The sequence below is a fragment of the Amblyomma mixtum genome, chromosome 3 (assembly GCF_055824585.1).
Source record: "Amblyomma mixtum isolate Tamu chromosome 3, ASM5582458v1, whole genome shotgun sequence".
NCBI classification, from domain to species: domain Eukaryota; kingdom Metazoa; phylum Arthropoda; class Arachnida; order Ixodida; family Ixodidae; genus Amblyomma; species Amblyomma mixtum.
Window position 1 is genome coordinate 269,104,458 of NC_143014.1, and position 18,020 is coordinate 269,122,477.

Sequence of the window (18,020 nt, forward strand, 5' to 3'; positions counted from 1 at the left end):
CATATCATACAGCATATAATTTAGTATTTATTACTATTACACTAAGGATGAATGGCAGTCTGTTTATTATGTGGACAAAAAAGGCACACTTTTTTAGCTTCCAGGTATAGTTAAATGCTCATATCAGCCAGGACAACAAAAAATTTATATCTGGTGTGACTATGAAAACATAAAGGCATGACAGCAGGTTGAACTAAAGCTTGAAAGAAATTATAACACATTTATTCTCAAAATTCAGCATAGAACTCCTTCGTTTCAGAGTTGCAGTAGTGCCTTCGCGAAATGGGCATTTGGGAAAGTGCCCCTGAAAGCATCACAAAGGAACACCATCAATTCATTCCCCTGAATTGTAGCAATGTGGGGCCTTTCATACAGCCAGGCAGCTTCCACAGTGCTTACCAGTGCCTTTCACAGTGATCAAGGCAATGAAATTACTGGAATCAGAATGGTGATAAGGAGGTGGGCTTTTGTGCGGACACAATACTTGACGGGCAGGTGGGAAAGTACTGAAGTGCTGCCAGCTGCATTAAGCACAACAGCAAATGCCAGCTCAGTTGATAACAAATTTTGCAAGGGCATTTGAAGACAACTTCACACAGCACTGTGCATTTGCTCATCGACGCAATGCCAGAAACCATAAGGAACAGCAAGACAGGAACAGGCATGGCTGAGTTGGCAACAGTGAAAAGTGCTACACGGCAAAACAGCCGAAAACATCCTAAGCTCCCCCTGTGCTATAGATTCTGCCTGTAAGAGCTTAATTTTCTGACTGACATGAGAGCTGTACATTGTTAAGAGATGAAGAAGAGAATGTGAACTATCAAGTTTAAATGGCCAACGATTATTTCGTGCACTGACCAAACACCACCAATTGCATAGCTGCTAAAAGGAGCATTTTGCTACTGTAGTTTACTTGTTTTAACACCCGCTAGGTGAGATGCCCCAGACAACTTTTTCATCAACAGCCAAACAAAGTCTCAAGGTCAGCACATGTAGGTAAAAAAAACAAGCAAAAGACATTTTACATATCATTATATAAAGGGTCTTGGAAAACAATGCCCTTCCAAAGTTACATGCACTGAAAAAATTCCCCGCTGTACATTACCACTGAAGGCTATGGAAAGGTGCAAAGGAAGTGCAAATACACTGTAGAGAACATCTTCAGCATGAGTTGCTGTTTTTCATGACAATGCCTACTTCGAAGCATGAAGGACAAGAATAAAAAAACTCGTGCTCAGCAGCAGAGCAGCAAATAATGCACAAGACAGTACACCGCAACTTGACATTACTTAATAAGGCACAATATTATATAAAAAAGGGCTCATATCACAGGATACAATGTCAGTCAGGTTATCCAGCTGAAGTAAGCAAAGAATAAAAATAAATGGGTGCAGTTTTCACTGGATATAAACGAATGCATGAGAACTGCTTCAAAGAACTGTTCATGAACTCGGGAACAGATTGAAAACACAGAGATAACAGTCCCTGATAAGTGTGTTCATTTAACAGAAATGAACACTTACAAAAAAGCTGGCTCATTCGGGTTGCTAAGTCATATATATAGGGATATATCTTGTAGAGAAATCATCAGCTAAACTGCATATACTGTGGGGCAAAGGCTTCTCCGAATACTAAGTTCCGAACCTCATGTGAAACACGGCACTGCAGGAGCATTCATGCTTTGGTTGGTCTGTCCAGCGGGCTCAATATTTAAGGCTACGTGTTCCCTTGATGGAGACAGTTGGCAAGTACGTATGTGAATTTTGTACTAAGCTGCCATTGAAGCATGTATGTGTTGACGTGTTGGCAAATGCAAAGAAAAACATGCCTATCGAAATATTTTCTTGCTGAACATGCACAAGACAGTGTACTGGATTTCACTGCCATGTGACAGTGAACATGCACAACAAACAAGACAGTGTGTTAATGATAATGCAACACGCTGCAACCTCAAACAACACTAACTAGGTACCTTGCAATGTGCTGCCAAGTTTCATGACATTTTGAATTTTCTAAAACGCAATAGCAAGTTGGCCACAATCATAAATGGAGATCAGTGAAAAAGTGGACGAGTGAAACTGCTATGAGGAAGATGTGCAACAGACAGGGCAAAGGGTATTTTGTCTACGTCGAAAAGATCAGCATCATCATTTTTGCATTTTTCACAAAGCTGTATTCGTGTCTCACATGCTGCATACATATCGTAAAACTGTGCTCAGAATGACATCGCTTTGATCCAGTTTTGACCACTGGTTTTGTAGAAAAAGAGAGGAACAGAGCTGTAGCAATCACTTCATAAAAAGACCTCAAATATGGTAAATATCCATACCGCAGACTTTTGGATGTATAAGACGACTTGCTAGTACACTGAAACTTGCTTCAAGAAGTATTATGTTGCAGTTCACCGATGAAAAAAGCTCAAAAGCTGAAGAAGTTTAAATTTTTGTTTCCCTGCAAAAGTGGGCCGTGTCGAACTGTACGCCCGTGCTTGTAAAAACATAACACCAAGGAGGCCTAAAAGTTAAAAATATGCTGAATGGTTTGTTTCATAGCTCGGTAGTATCCAGCATGCAAAAATATGGTGTACAGGGGCGGCATTTTCCCATTTGACAGCATTTGAAGCAAGTGGGATACAAGTGTCTTACTCAAGAATATTTTCATGCGGTTCCCTCATGGTACTGAAAATGACTAATCACTTTCATGAAGATTAGGCATCTTCACTAAGAATGTGCTCTCTTGTTCCACAAGCACACAAGATGAAACAACGCTTTCTTCGCAAAGCATGCAGATAGCGATGCCAAATGGAGGGTGCTCGATTCTGAACAAAAAGGGCAGCTCAAACACTTCAGTAATCAATTCTTGACACAACAGCAAGATTTTGCTGTCAGCAGCAAACACCTTGAGAATTTTAACAAGTTTGCCGTTACTTGCTTCCAGGTAGCATGAACATGTTCTTTCTGCTTGTTGATAATGGGCGCTGTGTACAGTGAACCCCTTGACACGAGCTCTAAGGTACTCACTTACGCATGCCTCGGAACCAATGTTTTGCCTCAACAGTATTTGGATGGGTTCTTCATAGACACAAGGTGGCAAAGCTGCACCTAAGACACTAGATTTGTGCTGTTTAGAAATTTTACCTGAAATTAGCTCCTGCTGCTTTTTCAAAAATGGAGGAAGAGGTACCAGACGTTTCGAAGAATTTAGAACTCCATTCATAATGAATCTTTCTGATATTTGCCGAGGAACCCCTTTCGCAGCAGACACAAGCTTCAAGATGTCCCCGTTGCCCCCTTCAAATGGGAAGGTTGACGTGGCCCACAGTGGACCTGTCATCCTAACAGATTTCGCCAGATGTAGAAGTTGATGAACATTGAATGTTTGCGCACTTTCATCATAAAATAATTTCACTTCCTCCACAAACTGTTTCAGCAACCTTTCTGCAATAAAAGTGTCACTGCGTTCAACACTTTCTCTCAGCAGCATAAAAATGCCTTCTACCAGCAATGAAAAATGCCTAATATATCTATCTGGCAGAATGTTTTGAAGGCATGGCACACTGTAGTATAGCAACCAATACTTCCATTGTGTGGCTTTCCAGAATGCCCTCTCTGAAATTGGCCTTGGCAGTCTCGAGAAGCTTATTGGTGGCCGTGCTTTCAATATACGCTGATTTAGCTCGGCAATTCTATTTCCTACATACCAAGGCTTCCCAGTTGCAGACAGCCAAAGCTCTGTCATTTGTGCAGTCACACCCTCCAGGACACAATGCATATAATCGGGAGGGAAGCCCCAGACCAAGTCCAATGTTCCTAGCTTCGTAACTGGAGATGGCCCCTTCACTCCATCGACAGAGCACTTTCTTGTAACTGCAAGGGACATGGCTGACAGCACAGTGTCGTGGGACCTTTCAACCATGGCACCGCCTTCAAACGTGTACTTTACTGTGCCTACAACAAAAACACAACAAATCATTAAAATCAAAACTCACTTCATGCCGCACAGATCAAAGCAGTAGTAAAGAACAAATGAAAATAATTAAAAACATGAATATAACACCGGCAAAGTATAAAACATCCAACTAGCCAAGTAGGCTGTTATTCCTTACTTTTACCGCTGGCAACCAATCTGCCATGTAAAACATATGCTGTATATCTGTGTCCTTCATAAGACGGAATGAAAGCAGGAGTCTCACCGTCAACTAAAGTTCCCTTGTTAAGACACCAAGTGCAGCCGTAGTACCCGTTGTATTGCTTTGCATTGAGCAAAGCAGCTCTGGCCGGTGAGTCGACACAGCAGCACACAATTCTGACTGCAGACTCCACAACTTGATCAGCAAAGGTCCACATGAGGCTGCCAACCTCTTGGAACTTGTCCACAAAGGTTTTCATGAAGAGATGTGCAGGTGGATGCTCCTTGCCGAACCACACTGCTCCAACCAAAATATTCTTCCACCGCAGAGGAACGGGAAGCTCATTGAGGGCAACTTGTATTGGCCACACAGAACCTTTGCTTGACTTAAATACCGGTGCACCATCAGTATTCATCGTCAAAGTTAGGTCACTCCACTTCATTTTGTGGTCGCTGCGAACTTTCTTGTAGAGCAGGCCATCTGTGATATCGGTGAAAGCCTCTGGGCATGATGAAGCAAGCTGAAGCAGGTTGCTTCCAACTATTTTGCCCATGCGTTTCAGGAGCTGTTGCAGTTGTCGCTTCAAGTTAAGAGTGATGAAAAAGCTCCCCTTCTTCAAAACCTCTCCTAGGCTTGCAACTTCTGAACAAATTCGGCAACGCCAGTGGCTGGTACCATTGCCATCAATTAAGAACTGGCAAGTCGGGCAGAAGGCATGAATGCTCACCATTTTTGACTGCTGAAGCCTCCACAATTTTCGAAAACCATATTTGGTTGAAGGAAAAACCTCTTCAGCAAAGAGGGCGTTCAGAAGCTTGAGCAAGCTGTCAACTTGTGTCCATGGTAGCTTAGCTGCCACAACAAATGATAATATCAGGAGCATGGCTTGCAGTCGAGTTGTGGACTGGCCAGGAAGAGTCGTCTTTGAGTTGGCTGCGATGAAATCAGAAAGATCATCATCTGGGTCGTCAGCTTCCGCATACACATCAGGGTCTCCCTGCTCAGCATTCTGGTTAAAAGAGGCAGCACTTCCTGCTTGTTCAGAGAGCTGAGGTAGTGGCAGCAGACATTCTTCACTCTCAGTTTGTTCGTCTGTAACCTCAGCGTCCCCTCTTGGTACTTCATTTACTGCAGCTAACTGCAAAGAATAAATAAAAGAGGAATGTATTAGCTACATCAGACAGTGACGAAAGCCCGAGTGGCATGCTTTGAGAATTCTGGCCGATTAGTGGGTCAGCATCTTATCATGGCATGATGTGAGCCCAATTAATGCTGAATTGCTGCTCCATCCTCACACCGCTTGTTCTTTACCCAGATTGAGCATTTGAGACTATTCCAGCTGACGAAATGGGAATGGATGTGAGTGGGCAGCTGTTGTAATTGCGTCCACTGCACACAACTCTGCCATTCGCTGTGATAAGATGCTGACCAAGTGACCGGCTCCAGCTCTCACAGTGCTATAAAGTGAGCTTCACACACTGACATGAGAAGATTTGTCTGAACCGGTGTTCTGCTGGACAAAGAGAGAGACCTGAGAGATCCGCTATGTTGAGGGTTCAGTGTTTTTACTTTTTGTCATTCTTACTGGTATGCACAGGAATTTTCCATAAAAATTACTACGGGCTTTAAAAAGCATCAGTGCAATCCGTGCTGCTCACAGATGATGTCAGAGCAGAATTGCATGCATACTTCCCGGCATTTGTTGCATACTTAACCAAGTGTTGTCAGTAATCAGAGCTTTATTTCCTCGGCTGTCTTTTATGCCATCCCCTAGGATGGTGAGAAATGACAGGTGGTGGCTAATGTACGACACGTAAACTCATGTTTGCCACATCTACATATAGTATGCCGATGTAGTCGACACCTCTCACACATTTATAGTGTTCAGTTGGAGTTCGTGTTTGACTGCATTTATGTTGATGAACTCTTCTATACGCAGCATTTTTCATTGGCGCCTGTGCTCAAGTCCCCAAATGATGGCGGCTACATCCAATTTGGCTGCTATTTGGCTGTATTTCAGCCTGGCTATGTTACAAAAGGCCCTCACAACGCAATATTTCGATCCACATTTCACCTCACCAGTCTCCTTCTGCTTCTGTTTCTTGTTCCTCTTAATTCGATGCTGCGGAGTGCTTTTTTTCCTGATCATTGTACACCCGCGCTGCCTTGCTCTTCTGCCACAATCTTTGATGCGACAAACTTTTTTGCCATGGTTTCATTCATCACATTCATCATTTCCGTTTCCTAGCCCTGTTTCTCATTTCTGCATGCTGCGTTCTGCTATCAGCCGTCTGCATCCATCACAGACAATATTTTGGACGTTGATAGGCCATGTAAGCAATGTAAGCTCCGCCTTTTCAGGAACTCTCTTTAGATGCTTACCGCGCAGGTAAGAGCATGACCACTGCCTGCGGTGGGTGTAAGGACGCTAGGTTCTCGCGATTCCGCAAAAGAAAAAAATCTGACTTTACCTTTCTCCCCCCCCCCCCCTTTCACAAAGAAAAAAAAGTGTGTGTGGTGGGGGGGGGGGAGTTGAAATACAGAATAAACGAATAGGTCCAAGTTATTCAAAAGGCAACGCTTCAAAGGAGCGCGGCACAGTCTAGCGAAGCAAATCTCCATTACGGTAATGCACGCACAACGCACAGGATCCGTGCCGCCGGTGCTCGGCGTTTCGAGCTGTCCAGCTCCAGCACCCGTTTGCCCTTCTTTGCTGTCCCTACTTCACTCAACTTCTGCAGTGCCTTTTATTTCGCAGCGACCCGTACCTCTTTTCCGCATCCACATCCACAAATATGCACTTGCTCGCCCCGCGTTTTGCTTCAAAAATTCACTGAAAAGCGGGCTTCTCCTCACGGCTTGCAAGCCTAATGGCAAAGGTCGCTTTTGCAACATTGCACAGCTCGGAAAAAAAAAAAAAAACACTTGCGGATTCTTTATGAGTTCATGGAATGTAAAACTTTTCGCGCGCAGAAAGTGAATGGGCCCTAGCATATGACGTAAACAAGTCGGTGAATTACCTGCGGTGTTTGAGACGTTGCAGCGAATTCCTTTTGCAGCCGGCTCCATGTCGTCTGCCGCGGAATTTTCAGTGATAGCGCATTTGGCTCCAAATAGGCGCGGTAGCGTTTTTTGGGAGGCATGTTGGAGCACCTCCTTTGCACGCTTGTAACAGGCTTGTACAAGTAGATGAGGCGTTGGCTTGTATAAGGTGCAAGAACGACACTGAAGACAGATGGCACGTACAACCACGGAGGCGACTACAGACTGCGCGGGAAATTCCGCGCGCCCGCCTCTCCTTTCTTTTTTTTTTTATAGCTTCAATGCGTGCCCGCCTCTCCCAACGCTACAATCTAGCCAAAAAGAAAGTGGCGCTTACAAAGTTAACTACTACATTTGCAACATCTACAGATAACTCAATCTGTTTCAGAGCAACGCGCTAAAGCAGTCTCATCAGCATGCAATGTTTTGTTTGACAAGACTGCAGCGCCACACACACCATTACGTTGTCAAAACATCATGTAGATAGTTTGTTCCAACCGTTCCAACATCCTTTTTGTTCTATACTGCGCGACATTGGTGACTTGCTCCCGAGTGTGCATCAGTGCAATGGTGTTTTACATTTACGTGAAGTTTCTGCTTGACAACGTGAAAAAAGTCACTTCATCGGTTCTTGTGAAAAATTTCCACCCAAAGAGCACGGAAGATTTTGCGGCGGGAAACATCTATCAGGTCTATTGGGAGGGGGACGACAAAACAAAGGGCGGATACTACGACGCGGAAATCCTACAGATGACAGGTAAGAACACTTTTATTACTGTCTGAGTACTTTTGTAATTTCTACTTTGCGGCAGCTGTAGCTACCCGTGTATTTCCAGTGCCTTTAATGTACAGGGCGTTGATTGATATTGAAACTTCATTCAGCCTCTATGTATGTACCGCCGTGAGCACGCTTAACACAGACGCTCGAGCGATTGTCTTTCACTGACGTTAGTGCCGCTGGGCGTCGGCCGCTGCGTCTGAGACAAAATTAAAGTGGAAGCAGGGCACGAGCTGTCTCCAACGTCCGCAAACATACCGTGCAGTATGGCCTTGGGCTCTGCGCCCAGCGCTCAGAGGCTGTAATATCAGTGCAGGACGCGCAAGCGAGCGTTCCTCCAAGCAACCACAGATATCCGTCGGACGTACGAGCTAGATCCGAACGTCCTTTGCCGAGATCGGACGTCCATCGGACGTACGAGCACAATCCGATTTCGGATATCCGTATTCATACATCCGCCGGACGTACAGACAGTATCCGCTTTTGTCTATCCGCATTAGAGACAAGGTGTACGTCCGAGGGATGTACGGTGGAGTATATTCTCCAGATACGAGTATAGAGTTTTTTTATAATTGTTCAGACAGAAAAGTCGCGCCGTTCGAGTATGTATAGTGTAGAGTTCGCTTTTTTAACCTAGAAAATTTTATTCGCGAAGGAAATTTTGTCAGTTTTATTGGCTAGTGTGCGAGAAACTGCGTTAATATCTGCATATCTGCTTTGGAGAAATTATTTCCATGAGCTACACGGTTTGACTTGAGGACTTTTGTAAATTCGCGCAATTCCCTAGTCATATACTTGCAGTGCAAGCGCCACTGCTGAACTAAATTTATTTAAGGGTAGGAGCGAGTGCTACACAAATTTACAGTAAATCAATTACTAATTTACATCTAGAAAACATCTAAAAATCAGTAGCGACATCGTGTCCGCCGTGGTAGCCACCCTAGCCGTGGTAAAACGCGATTGAAACCACTTGTAAATTCAAAACTCCCGTTTAACTCCGCCATCATCATCATAAATGCAGCTTGTAGTCAGCCCAATCCAATCCATCAGCCACAGAGTGCAGCGGCGTAATGGCGGCGTTGCTGGTTTGCATGGAGGAAGAAAAACTAGGAGGGACCATGACGTCACAATCTTGAAGCCTAGTCATAAAAAATATAATGGAAAGCATCATGGGAAATAGGCCCTCACGTGACAAGGCAGTGGTAGCTCTTAGCTGGATTTCGGTTTCGCTCTCTCGCTGTACGAGCAACTAGGCGACCATCTGCTTGCGTTCACTGACGGCTCCGTGGTGAGCGCAAACTGCTCGCTCGCCGCAGCGGCCACCATCCCCGAGCGACGCGTGCGCTGACTGCGGCGCAGTGGAGACACTTGGAGCACATGCTCCTTCGCTGTGCCGCTTCTGCAGTGCCGCGTCGCGAGATTCTCGCGGCCTGCAGGGCGCTGGGAATCATCCCGGACAGTCTCGAAGCGCTCCTGTGGCCGCGCGGCACTGCGCGCACCCGTGATATTCTAGCCTCTATACCCGTGACACAAAAGTGGTGAGCCTCTGTGCGTTCATCGAACAGGCGGGCTTGACTTCCCGCTCGCTCTTCGCCAGGTAGTGCACGCGTGACACGAACGCTCCGTGGGTGCTACCTCCGACGGTATACGCGGCCGGGCGCCCCACCCCGGCCGCTAGTGCAGTATGCCGCGCGCGCGATTAGTCCGAGACAGGACGCTACGAGCGCGCGGCTATGTATACATACAGTTTACTTCTTTTTGTAAGTGATTGTGCGCAGTGGCCGGGAGACCCCGCGCAGAGGCAGACGTAAAGCCGCCGGCACTCTCTCTCGACAGCGAGAGAGAGAGAAATACTTCACTGCTGAATTTCACGTCGGAACCGCCTATGTGCGCGCGCGTATTCGGCACGACTTGTGCCTTGAGAATAGCGGAGAACGGAGGGCCCATGGGCGGGCCGAAGTCCGCCTGCCCGAGAAATAGAATCTTGCGCAGCGCGCCGGAGCGCTCGTTCAACACGTCCGTCCGCCGTGAGCGCTCTGGAAGCCGCTGCGCCCTTTTTTAGAGGCTCGTTTCTTCGCCTACTCTCGAGTTCTCCGCTCATAGCATGCGCTGAAATAAACGCTCCGTATGCGTGTATAACGACGAAAGGAATTCCTCTCCATTCTCTTTATGAACCACAGTTGAACAGTGACGAGGTCGCGGCCGCACCCTTTGATGAAAAGTTTACCCGCAGTTTTCTACAGTGCACCCAAAAACTCAAGAGTGTAATCAACAGAGACGCGGAGCCTGCAGACAACCTCGAGCTCGGTACGCATTCCGCCAAAGCGCTGCGCTGCGCTACTTCGGAGCACGGATGTTCACTAAAAAGCACCGCTGGCTGGCAGTCTGGTAACTGTGGAGGAGGGCCTATTTCCTATGAGTCAGTGCGCAAAAGGGCCCTCGGCAGCGGCGTCAGAGGAGGATGGCTTGCAGAGGCTGAGCGCACTCCCTCCTAGTTTTTTTACCTCCATGCTGGTTTGGTGCGAAGTGTGGTGCCCCTTTTGAGCTCTGTTACTAGAATGTGTGGCTTTTTTTAGTCTGCGGACGAAAGTGGTGTGTAACTTGAACAATTCGAAGGATGCGGCAAGTGCCTGAAGCCCTCCTGGAACGCTGGAATATCGTACTACACCGACTTCGGATGAAAGAAGGCCTAGTGTGATTGCCTACGGCATGTCCTACGGAGGTAAGTGCAGTACACTGCTTGGGAATTACTTTTATGACAGTGGAGCAGGATCTGTAACATTCTCTCGCGGGAGAGTTGGAGTTATGTTATGGCTATACTGTGGTGTGGGCTACGGATGGGTTGAGACTTGTTGAGAATGGGTTGAGAATACCAATAACAAAGTTGCCAAGCATTTTTGAATTTATCATGGTCTACTGAGATTTGGCGTGGACTTGATTACTAACCTTTTTCTTTTCATTTTTTGCAGAAAGCTGTTCGCTTCTGCTTCATCATGGAAGTAGGAAGATGGATGTGCTCTCGAAGTTTTACGTCTTATTGAGGAGTTACACACTTCACATTAACTCAGTCCTGTGCTGATGTACAGTCACAATAAAATATTCTCGCTGTACTTTCAGTTGCTTTTTCATTTTATTGCCCCGCGGACACGAAGAAAGTATGCATGTGCCATATATGCAAACATCCGAGAAAGATCCGGGAACGGACGTCCGAAATCGACGTCCGTCCGGAACATCCGAAACGGACGGCCAACGGCCGGCCGATGGATAGCTGTGGTTGCTTTGTTAAGCGTGCTGACGGCGGTACAGCACTCGAATTTGCTTGTCAGGGCTATAGAAATGTGTTCTTGAGCTTTTCTGCCTTTCGTAACGCGCACCGCTGTTGTGCAGTTCTCACGTTCAACTTGCAGGTTTGCGAATTCCGTCCTGTTTGCAGCATGTTGCATGTTGATGGATGTAACGAAATTAATCTGGCAGTGTCCGGTAGATGGTAGAGTCGCCCAGCTGAAATTACCCCGGCACCTCCATCAACTGGGCCTCGTGAATACGTTTTTTTTTCTCACTGGCGCCCCTCCTCCAGGCATTCTTCAGTTGTAGTAATGAACTGTCTTATATACAAGTGATGAGTGGCTGGTCTTCCCAGGGTGAACCCGTTGCTTTTTTTTTGGGGGGGGGGGGGGGGGGTGTATCACTTGGGACTAGTTCGGAAGCATAAAATGTATACTTCACTGCTCTTGGTTACAGCTCAGTTGATGACCATGTCCTAGCTACGTGTATTGAATATTAAACTGTGAAGACCTCTGTAGCCGAGAAAGCTGCCAAATGTGACAGAGGTTCTCACGCCACACTAGGTAGGAAGTGTCGATTCTGCATTGTTTCTTGAAAACTTGACATGAATGCGAAATTCTAGAGGCCCCCGTGTACTGTGCGGTCAGTGCACATTAAAGAACCCTAGGAGGTCGAAATTTCTGAAGCCGGTCACTGCGGTATCCCTCATAGCCTGAGTTCCTTTGGGACGTTGAACCCCTATAAACAAAAATGCCTGGGGCTGCAGTTTCATATAGCCATGTTTGTTACTGCTGCTGAACAGTGGCGAAAATGATTCATTCTTAAAAAAAGGACAGACTACTCAATTGAGCAGCCAGTCTCTGATGAGTGTTGGGGGAATTCTGGCTGATGGCCAGATAGGCACTGTCAATTAAATAATTTAGAATAGAAGCTGCTGCAAAAGGCTTGGTGCAGGAAACATTATCTTGCATTTTATCATTACAATCAATGTATGGAAAATTGTGCGAACATACTCCTAAAAGAGATTTCTTCCCAGAATCCAAAGAAGAAATGGACCAACATATTTCTGGTCAACGACATCATGGCGCAGTCGCGCGCCCCGCAAAACGCCCAAGAGACCTGGCACGTGATAAAGTATGTATGCGCAATTGAAACCCGAACCTTGTAATGAAATGTGATGTTTAATAGGTTTTCAGTAACGTTGTGTCACATGCAAGCATTTCTGCAGTTTGCGTCCAAAGAAATTTAATTTTTTTATAATGTTAAAGACAATATGGGTGAATATGTGTTTTGACACTGTGTTAACTACTGCAGGTTCGAAACATCAAAAAGTTGCGGATGCTCGCGCAGCAGGCCGCAACGGACGACCTTAGCACGGAGACAGCAGCAGAGAAAGAGGTGCAGAAGCTGAGAAAAGAAAATGAGGAGCTGCGCCAGCTGAACATCAAGCTGCAGCACCAGCTCTTGCGCTTCCTCTCAGCTGATGGTACACTCCTTATAAGGAGTTTTTTTCCTGTATTTCCTGCTGGTCAAGCTTATTGATTAAATGTTTTCAGGTCACATAACCTGGAAAAATTTTTGGGTGGTTTAAGAAGGAAGTGTGTGTGTGTTGGGGTGGGAGGGGGGGAATAGCTTACGGCGCATATTGAAATCTGCGGACTGAAGAGCAACTTGCTCTCACTTTGAAGGATTTAACCTAGCCATGACTGCCGACAAATCTTTTTGTGTTACTCTTTTACTCTCTTCCCTTGCTTTAAAACCCCATACCAATAATTGTTGTACCTGCTTCGGTGGCTGAGTGGTCAGGGCACTTGGCTGCTTAGCCAGGACACCTGTGTTCAATCCTGGCCGTGGTGGCGGCGTTTCGAAGGAGGCAGAACACAAAAAGGGTCCGTGTACTCTGCAACGTCTGCCCATTAAAAACCCCATGTGGTCAAAGTTATTCCGAAGCCCTCCACTGCGGTGTCCCTCATAGCCTGTGTGTCGCTTCGGCACATGGATTAATTGTAAATTGTGGCTAAGCCATAAATCACAATTTTTTATTTGTTCACAAAGTCAACACGCTAGTAGTTCACTCAGTCATGTTGGCTTGTTGAATAAGACCAAGCTTTCCATTAATGTCAGATTTAAAATTCATTACTTCAGGTGTTAGAAAAAAAAATAATAAATACCTGACAAAGCCATATCTAAACATGCAGTTTCTTGTGGGACACGAACTGATAGATTTTTTGGCACAGCAGTGAGCCATGCCGCAAAAAATCCCAAGCTATGGGAAGGAATAACGGGGGATAAGGTTGTAGTGGAGCTTATTTTGGAGGCACTTTTCGCACAGATGCATGGCTGATTATGTTGGAATCAGTGTAACATCTACCACAAAACTGCGTCTAAACTTGAGTCGGGCATGAATCTGCAGTCGAATTGTCAACCAGCACATGCATGAGCGTGTATGAGGGCTGTTTGTGGAGTGCGAGGCGTTTACCATGGGAACAAGCACACAATATTATAAATATACGGGACATGTGCCTCGCGGCCCGCTCCTAACAAAGACTCAAGACTCGTCCTCTGTGGCTTCAACATTTCCCTTTGAAGCACTGAGGCGACCAACTTGCAATGCATTCTTGCAAAGAGCAGTAAACACAGGAGAGGACGCTGCAGCCAGGCAAGGGTTGTACTGCTCCACTCCGCACCGCTGAGGAGCGTTCTTTCAGTGTTGTAGTTTAGAGGCCTTGCACTGGATAAAGCGTGAGTGCTTGAGGGTAGCTTAAGTATTGTCTGTTTTCTGCCTCAATACATAAAAAATTAGGCTGTGCTCAAATTTCGCATTACAAAAAACCATGATCGTTGGTGAAGTTATTTTCATTGGCCTACATCTGTGCCACCCTTTGCAGCACTGCCTGCTGCGTCTGCACCTTCCGCGGCCGTGGCGGCTGCATCTGCCAGTGCTGCACCTGCCCGTGCTGCTTTTGCCTCTGCTGCACCTGCCCATGCTGCATTTGCCTCTGCTGCATCTGCACCTGCGGCGTCTGCTTCTGTTCCACCTGCGACATTGGCACCTGCGACATTGGCACCTGCGGCATTGGCACCTGCGGCATTGGCACCTGCGGCACCGGCACCTGCGGCATCAGCAGCTTCGTCACTGATGGCTGCTACATCGGCAGCTGCTACCTGGGCGCCTGCAAAAGATGCCCCTTTGGCTGAGGTGTTCCCAGCTCCCTCCTCTCCACCTGCAGCCACCTCTGAGCCCCCACCGAGCCCCATTCCTGGAGCCCTGGTTCATGTGGAGTTCACAGAGGGTGGTTTGGGCAGCCAGGAGGAAGGCCCCACCAGGGAAGGCACACAAGTGTGCACAGTAGCAGAGGATGGGAGGGTATGGTTAAAGATACAGCTCAATAATATTTAATATTAGTAGTAACGTTACCACTTAGTTGTTTCACATAATAGCGAAGGCGAGACAATGAAACTCTTGTGTCTTGTGCCACAGGCACTGGCAAGGTGGCAGAAGCAGAGTACATTCACAAGCAACAAACTTGCCGGGCAATTACTATCCAGGCAGCTTCATTCCTTCAGTGACAGCCATAACATTAAAGGTCCCCTGACCATGTTCAGAGATTACAAACAAACAAGTACTCTGGATAAATTGGGCCGCTAGTGGCAACATCTGTACATCGTTTTTTGGTGTTTTCTAGCTGATAAAAGCTCACATTTTGAATGAGAGTGGTCTCTGAGAATATAACGGGATGCATGCCAACTCAAATTTATATTGTGTGTTCCTCTAAATGATAGTGTAGGAATGCAACAAAAAACACACCTGTACTTCCATCTTTTCATGGCTTGCAGTGTATGTGTGCGTGCTTTGATAATACTGCACTTTTCAGTTGCTGGAACCAAAACAGAAGCCAGCGAAATTTCTTGATTGTGATAGCTATATCTCCAATATTAATTGGTCAATACAGAAAATTTTTGTGGGAGGGCATTCTTTGAAACAGGCCGGAAACCATTGAAGTCAAACAAAAATCCAACCAGATGGTGGTCAGGTGCACTCGGGTGCGACGAGAGCAGTTTGGAATGAAGCACAACTCTTGGTTTGGAATATTCGAGCTTAACAATAGACTTGCATGGGACCTGGGTATTGATTTAGGCAAGATGTGTGGTATATAGCTGGTTGTCTGCGAGTGTGAAAGCTTCGACAGCTAGTAAGAGGACACATTCTGAAAATATTTGGGGCTGTGAATTCCTCATGTTTGTTATTGGAAATCCGTGGGGGAGGCATTCGTGTTGCAGTGTACGTAACATGGCCAATTTTGATTACTGTAATTTCTTAGAAGTGCCTACCTTTTTCTTGTTTTGTTGTTTTATTACTTGGCCAGGGGCCGCAATATTGTCATGAGCTGAGGGCAGATAGGAAAGTGACGTAACCTTTTTTTTGTGCTGCATTAACTGCTATATTCCAACCTACACTGAACACAGATTGCCTTGAAGCAGCTGTTTTTATGGGCTGTATGGCTGTGTGTGTTTTTTCACATTATGAAGTGGTGTTGAAAGTAGTTTGGTTGGATTTCATGCAGGTTCACCTGGCCAATGGGGTGCATCTGACCAAAGAGGTCTTTGAACAATTGCTCACAGTGCCCAAGGACTCACACTTCGTGAAGCGAGCCGCGACTGCCATTTGGTCGACAGAAGTGCTCGCCAAGCGGAGTGTGACGGGCACATTATCCAACCGCTTCGTGGCCCAAGGCGGAGAGAAGCCGCCTCAACAGCCCCTCACTCCCCACAAAGTTGATGCACTGAAAGGTGAATGCGGTCATCTTGCTCTCTGTTCTGTGATTTAACTGCAGTTTAACTCTCAAATTTATTAGTTCTGTGATTTAACTGCAGTTTAACTCTCAAATTTATTATTAAGCAGACTAAAGTTTTCACTCAATGTGCTCTGTGTCCGCAAAAATTGATTGCTGTTAGTGTTACACATTCTGTGTGATTGATATTGTGCTTCCACCTTCAGCCATGAAATTAAATATTTAAGTGTTTTTAAAAGAAAATAATGCCTGAAAGGTTTATTGTTCACAGTGGGAAAGCAATTGAGGAATTTTGATAGCAGATAATTTGACAGCTAGTGGAAGAAAGGACCATATGTTGTGGCATCATCACAACATCCCGACTGGATTGTGAGAAAACTACCCATCATGGCAGGTAGCAGTGAAATTAATGATTGGTTATGAGAGGTGGCTCTTAAATAAAGAAAACAGTGAGCCGCAGAGCTTAAATGCCCCCTCAAATTTTTTTGTTTGTTTACAGCTGCATTTTAATGTACCGCAGCTAACTAGTGCGGAGATCCAAATGTGCGGCATTCTAACACTCATGGTGCATTTTCTTTTCTACGCAGTGTTTTTCACGCACTACGCGTCACGAAAAGGTTACGGAGAGGAGGACGTCGCCAAAGCCTCGAAAAACATTCGAATGTGGTTGTCCCAAAAAGCCTGTGAGCTGCGGCGACAGAGGCCCCCGAAATAAACATCTTGCGTAAGCATAGAAAATTGCATGTTTCTTTATCCAAGAAGTGGCATGGGATTTTTTCCTAAGCAACGTTCTCCATATAATGCACCATTACGTCTCACCATACATACCGAATGCAGCAGGGCACATGTCAGGCTCGTGATACGAGCCTGTATGCCTGCATGCATGGAAACGTCGTCTGGTGTCACGGCCTGGTGGATTTTTATGCCCATAAACATCAGCCCGGAAACACCAGCCCGGAGACACCAAACCGTATTTTCTGGTGTTAACACCAGGCACAACCTCGTGGGTTTCTCGGCCCCAGAAACACCAGCCCGGAAACACCAGCCCAGAAACACCAGCCCGGAAACACCAGCCCGGGAACACCAGCCCGGAAACACCAGCCCGGAAACACCAGAACCGTGTCTGAATTTCCACTCTGGTGTTAACACCACATACGGCCTGGTGGAATTTTCGATTGGGCGTCTAAAGAAGGGAGGGGCTATTCTTAACTGGGGTCCCTGGAGAGCTCTCGCTTGCAGTGCAAAAACACTGTCCTGTCTCAAAAGAAATTTTGTGAGACGCTCACAATTTGATGATGCAGCACTTGCCTCTAAACTCTTGCCTTGGATCGGGTCACGGATGGGTTCTTGAGACACGCAGATTGCCTATTTCCTGAGAGGTATGCCGCTGCCATCATCCAAAAATTTTAAATAGCGATGCAAGAACCGCCACAGTACCCCCGAGGACGAGATGAAAAACACGGTTTTCCAGTGAGCGAGTTCTGGCGTCCGTCAAAGAGGGCGGCCCGGGGCCGGTGCCCTTGAAGAGGAAAATCCTTTGTCGTCGAAATCGGGAGCGAGCAGTTTATGTAAGATGCCGGAATAAAAGTGAGCAACACGTAGTGCAAACGCGTGTGTTCTAACTGTGACAGTCAGAACTCACTAAATGAAAAAGCTGCTTCAGAATGAGCCTTCCTGTCAAGGCATCATAGCCTCGTTAACCTGAGCCACATATTTCCAGTGCACACTTAGGACAGTTCGACCGACATTATGAATAGTGCGAAAGCAAACAGTACTTATTTCAGGTACGGCGTTAATACAACTCTGCGCAACATTTTTTTTTCTGGTTAGCATTTCGAAAAAGCTGGAGAAGAAAACGTGTGGTGCAGACATTTCTTTCCCGTGTGCAAAGCTTAAGTTCATCAAAATGATTTTTTGAATGTATAGCACAAGGCGGAAACCTGGGTTTCTAACGTAAACTAATTTTTTTCTTTCTTAGGCTAAGTAAAAAGGA

The 18,020-nt window shown here is 46.1% G+C and overlaps 1 protein-coding gene across 1 annotated transcript; it reads left to right on the forward strand.

Annotated features, from left to right (window-relative positions):
- The first annotated feature begins 12,043 nt into the window (after positions 1-12,043).
- Positions 12,044-16,742, forward strand: LOC149354707 (uncharacterized). The gene is made up of 5 exons (XM_089576024.1): positions 12,044-12,368; positions 12,549-12,720; positions 14,123-14,601; positions 15,800-16,025; positions 16,615-16,742. The coding sequence occupies exons 1-5, from the start codon at positions 12,222-12,224 to the stop codon at positions 16,740-16,742; spliced, it is 1,152 nt and encodes a 383-aa protein (XP_089432150.1). The 5' UTR covers positions 12,044-12,221.
- The last annotated feature ends 1,278 nt before the right edge of the window (positions 16,743-18,020 follow it).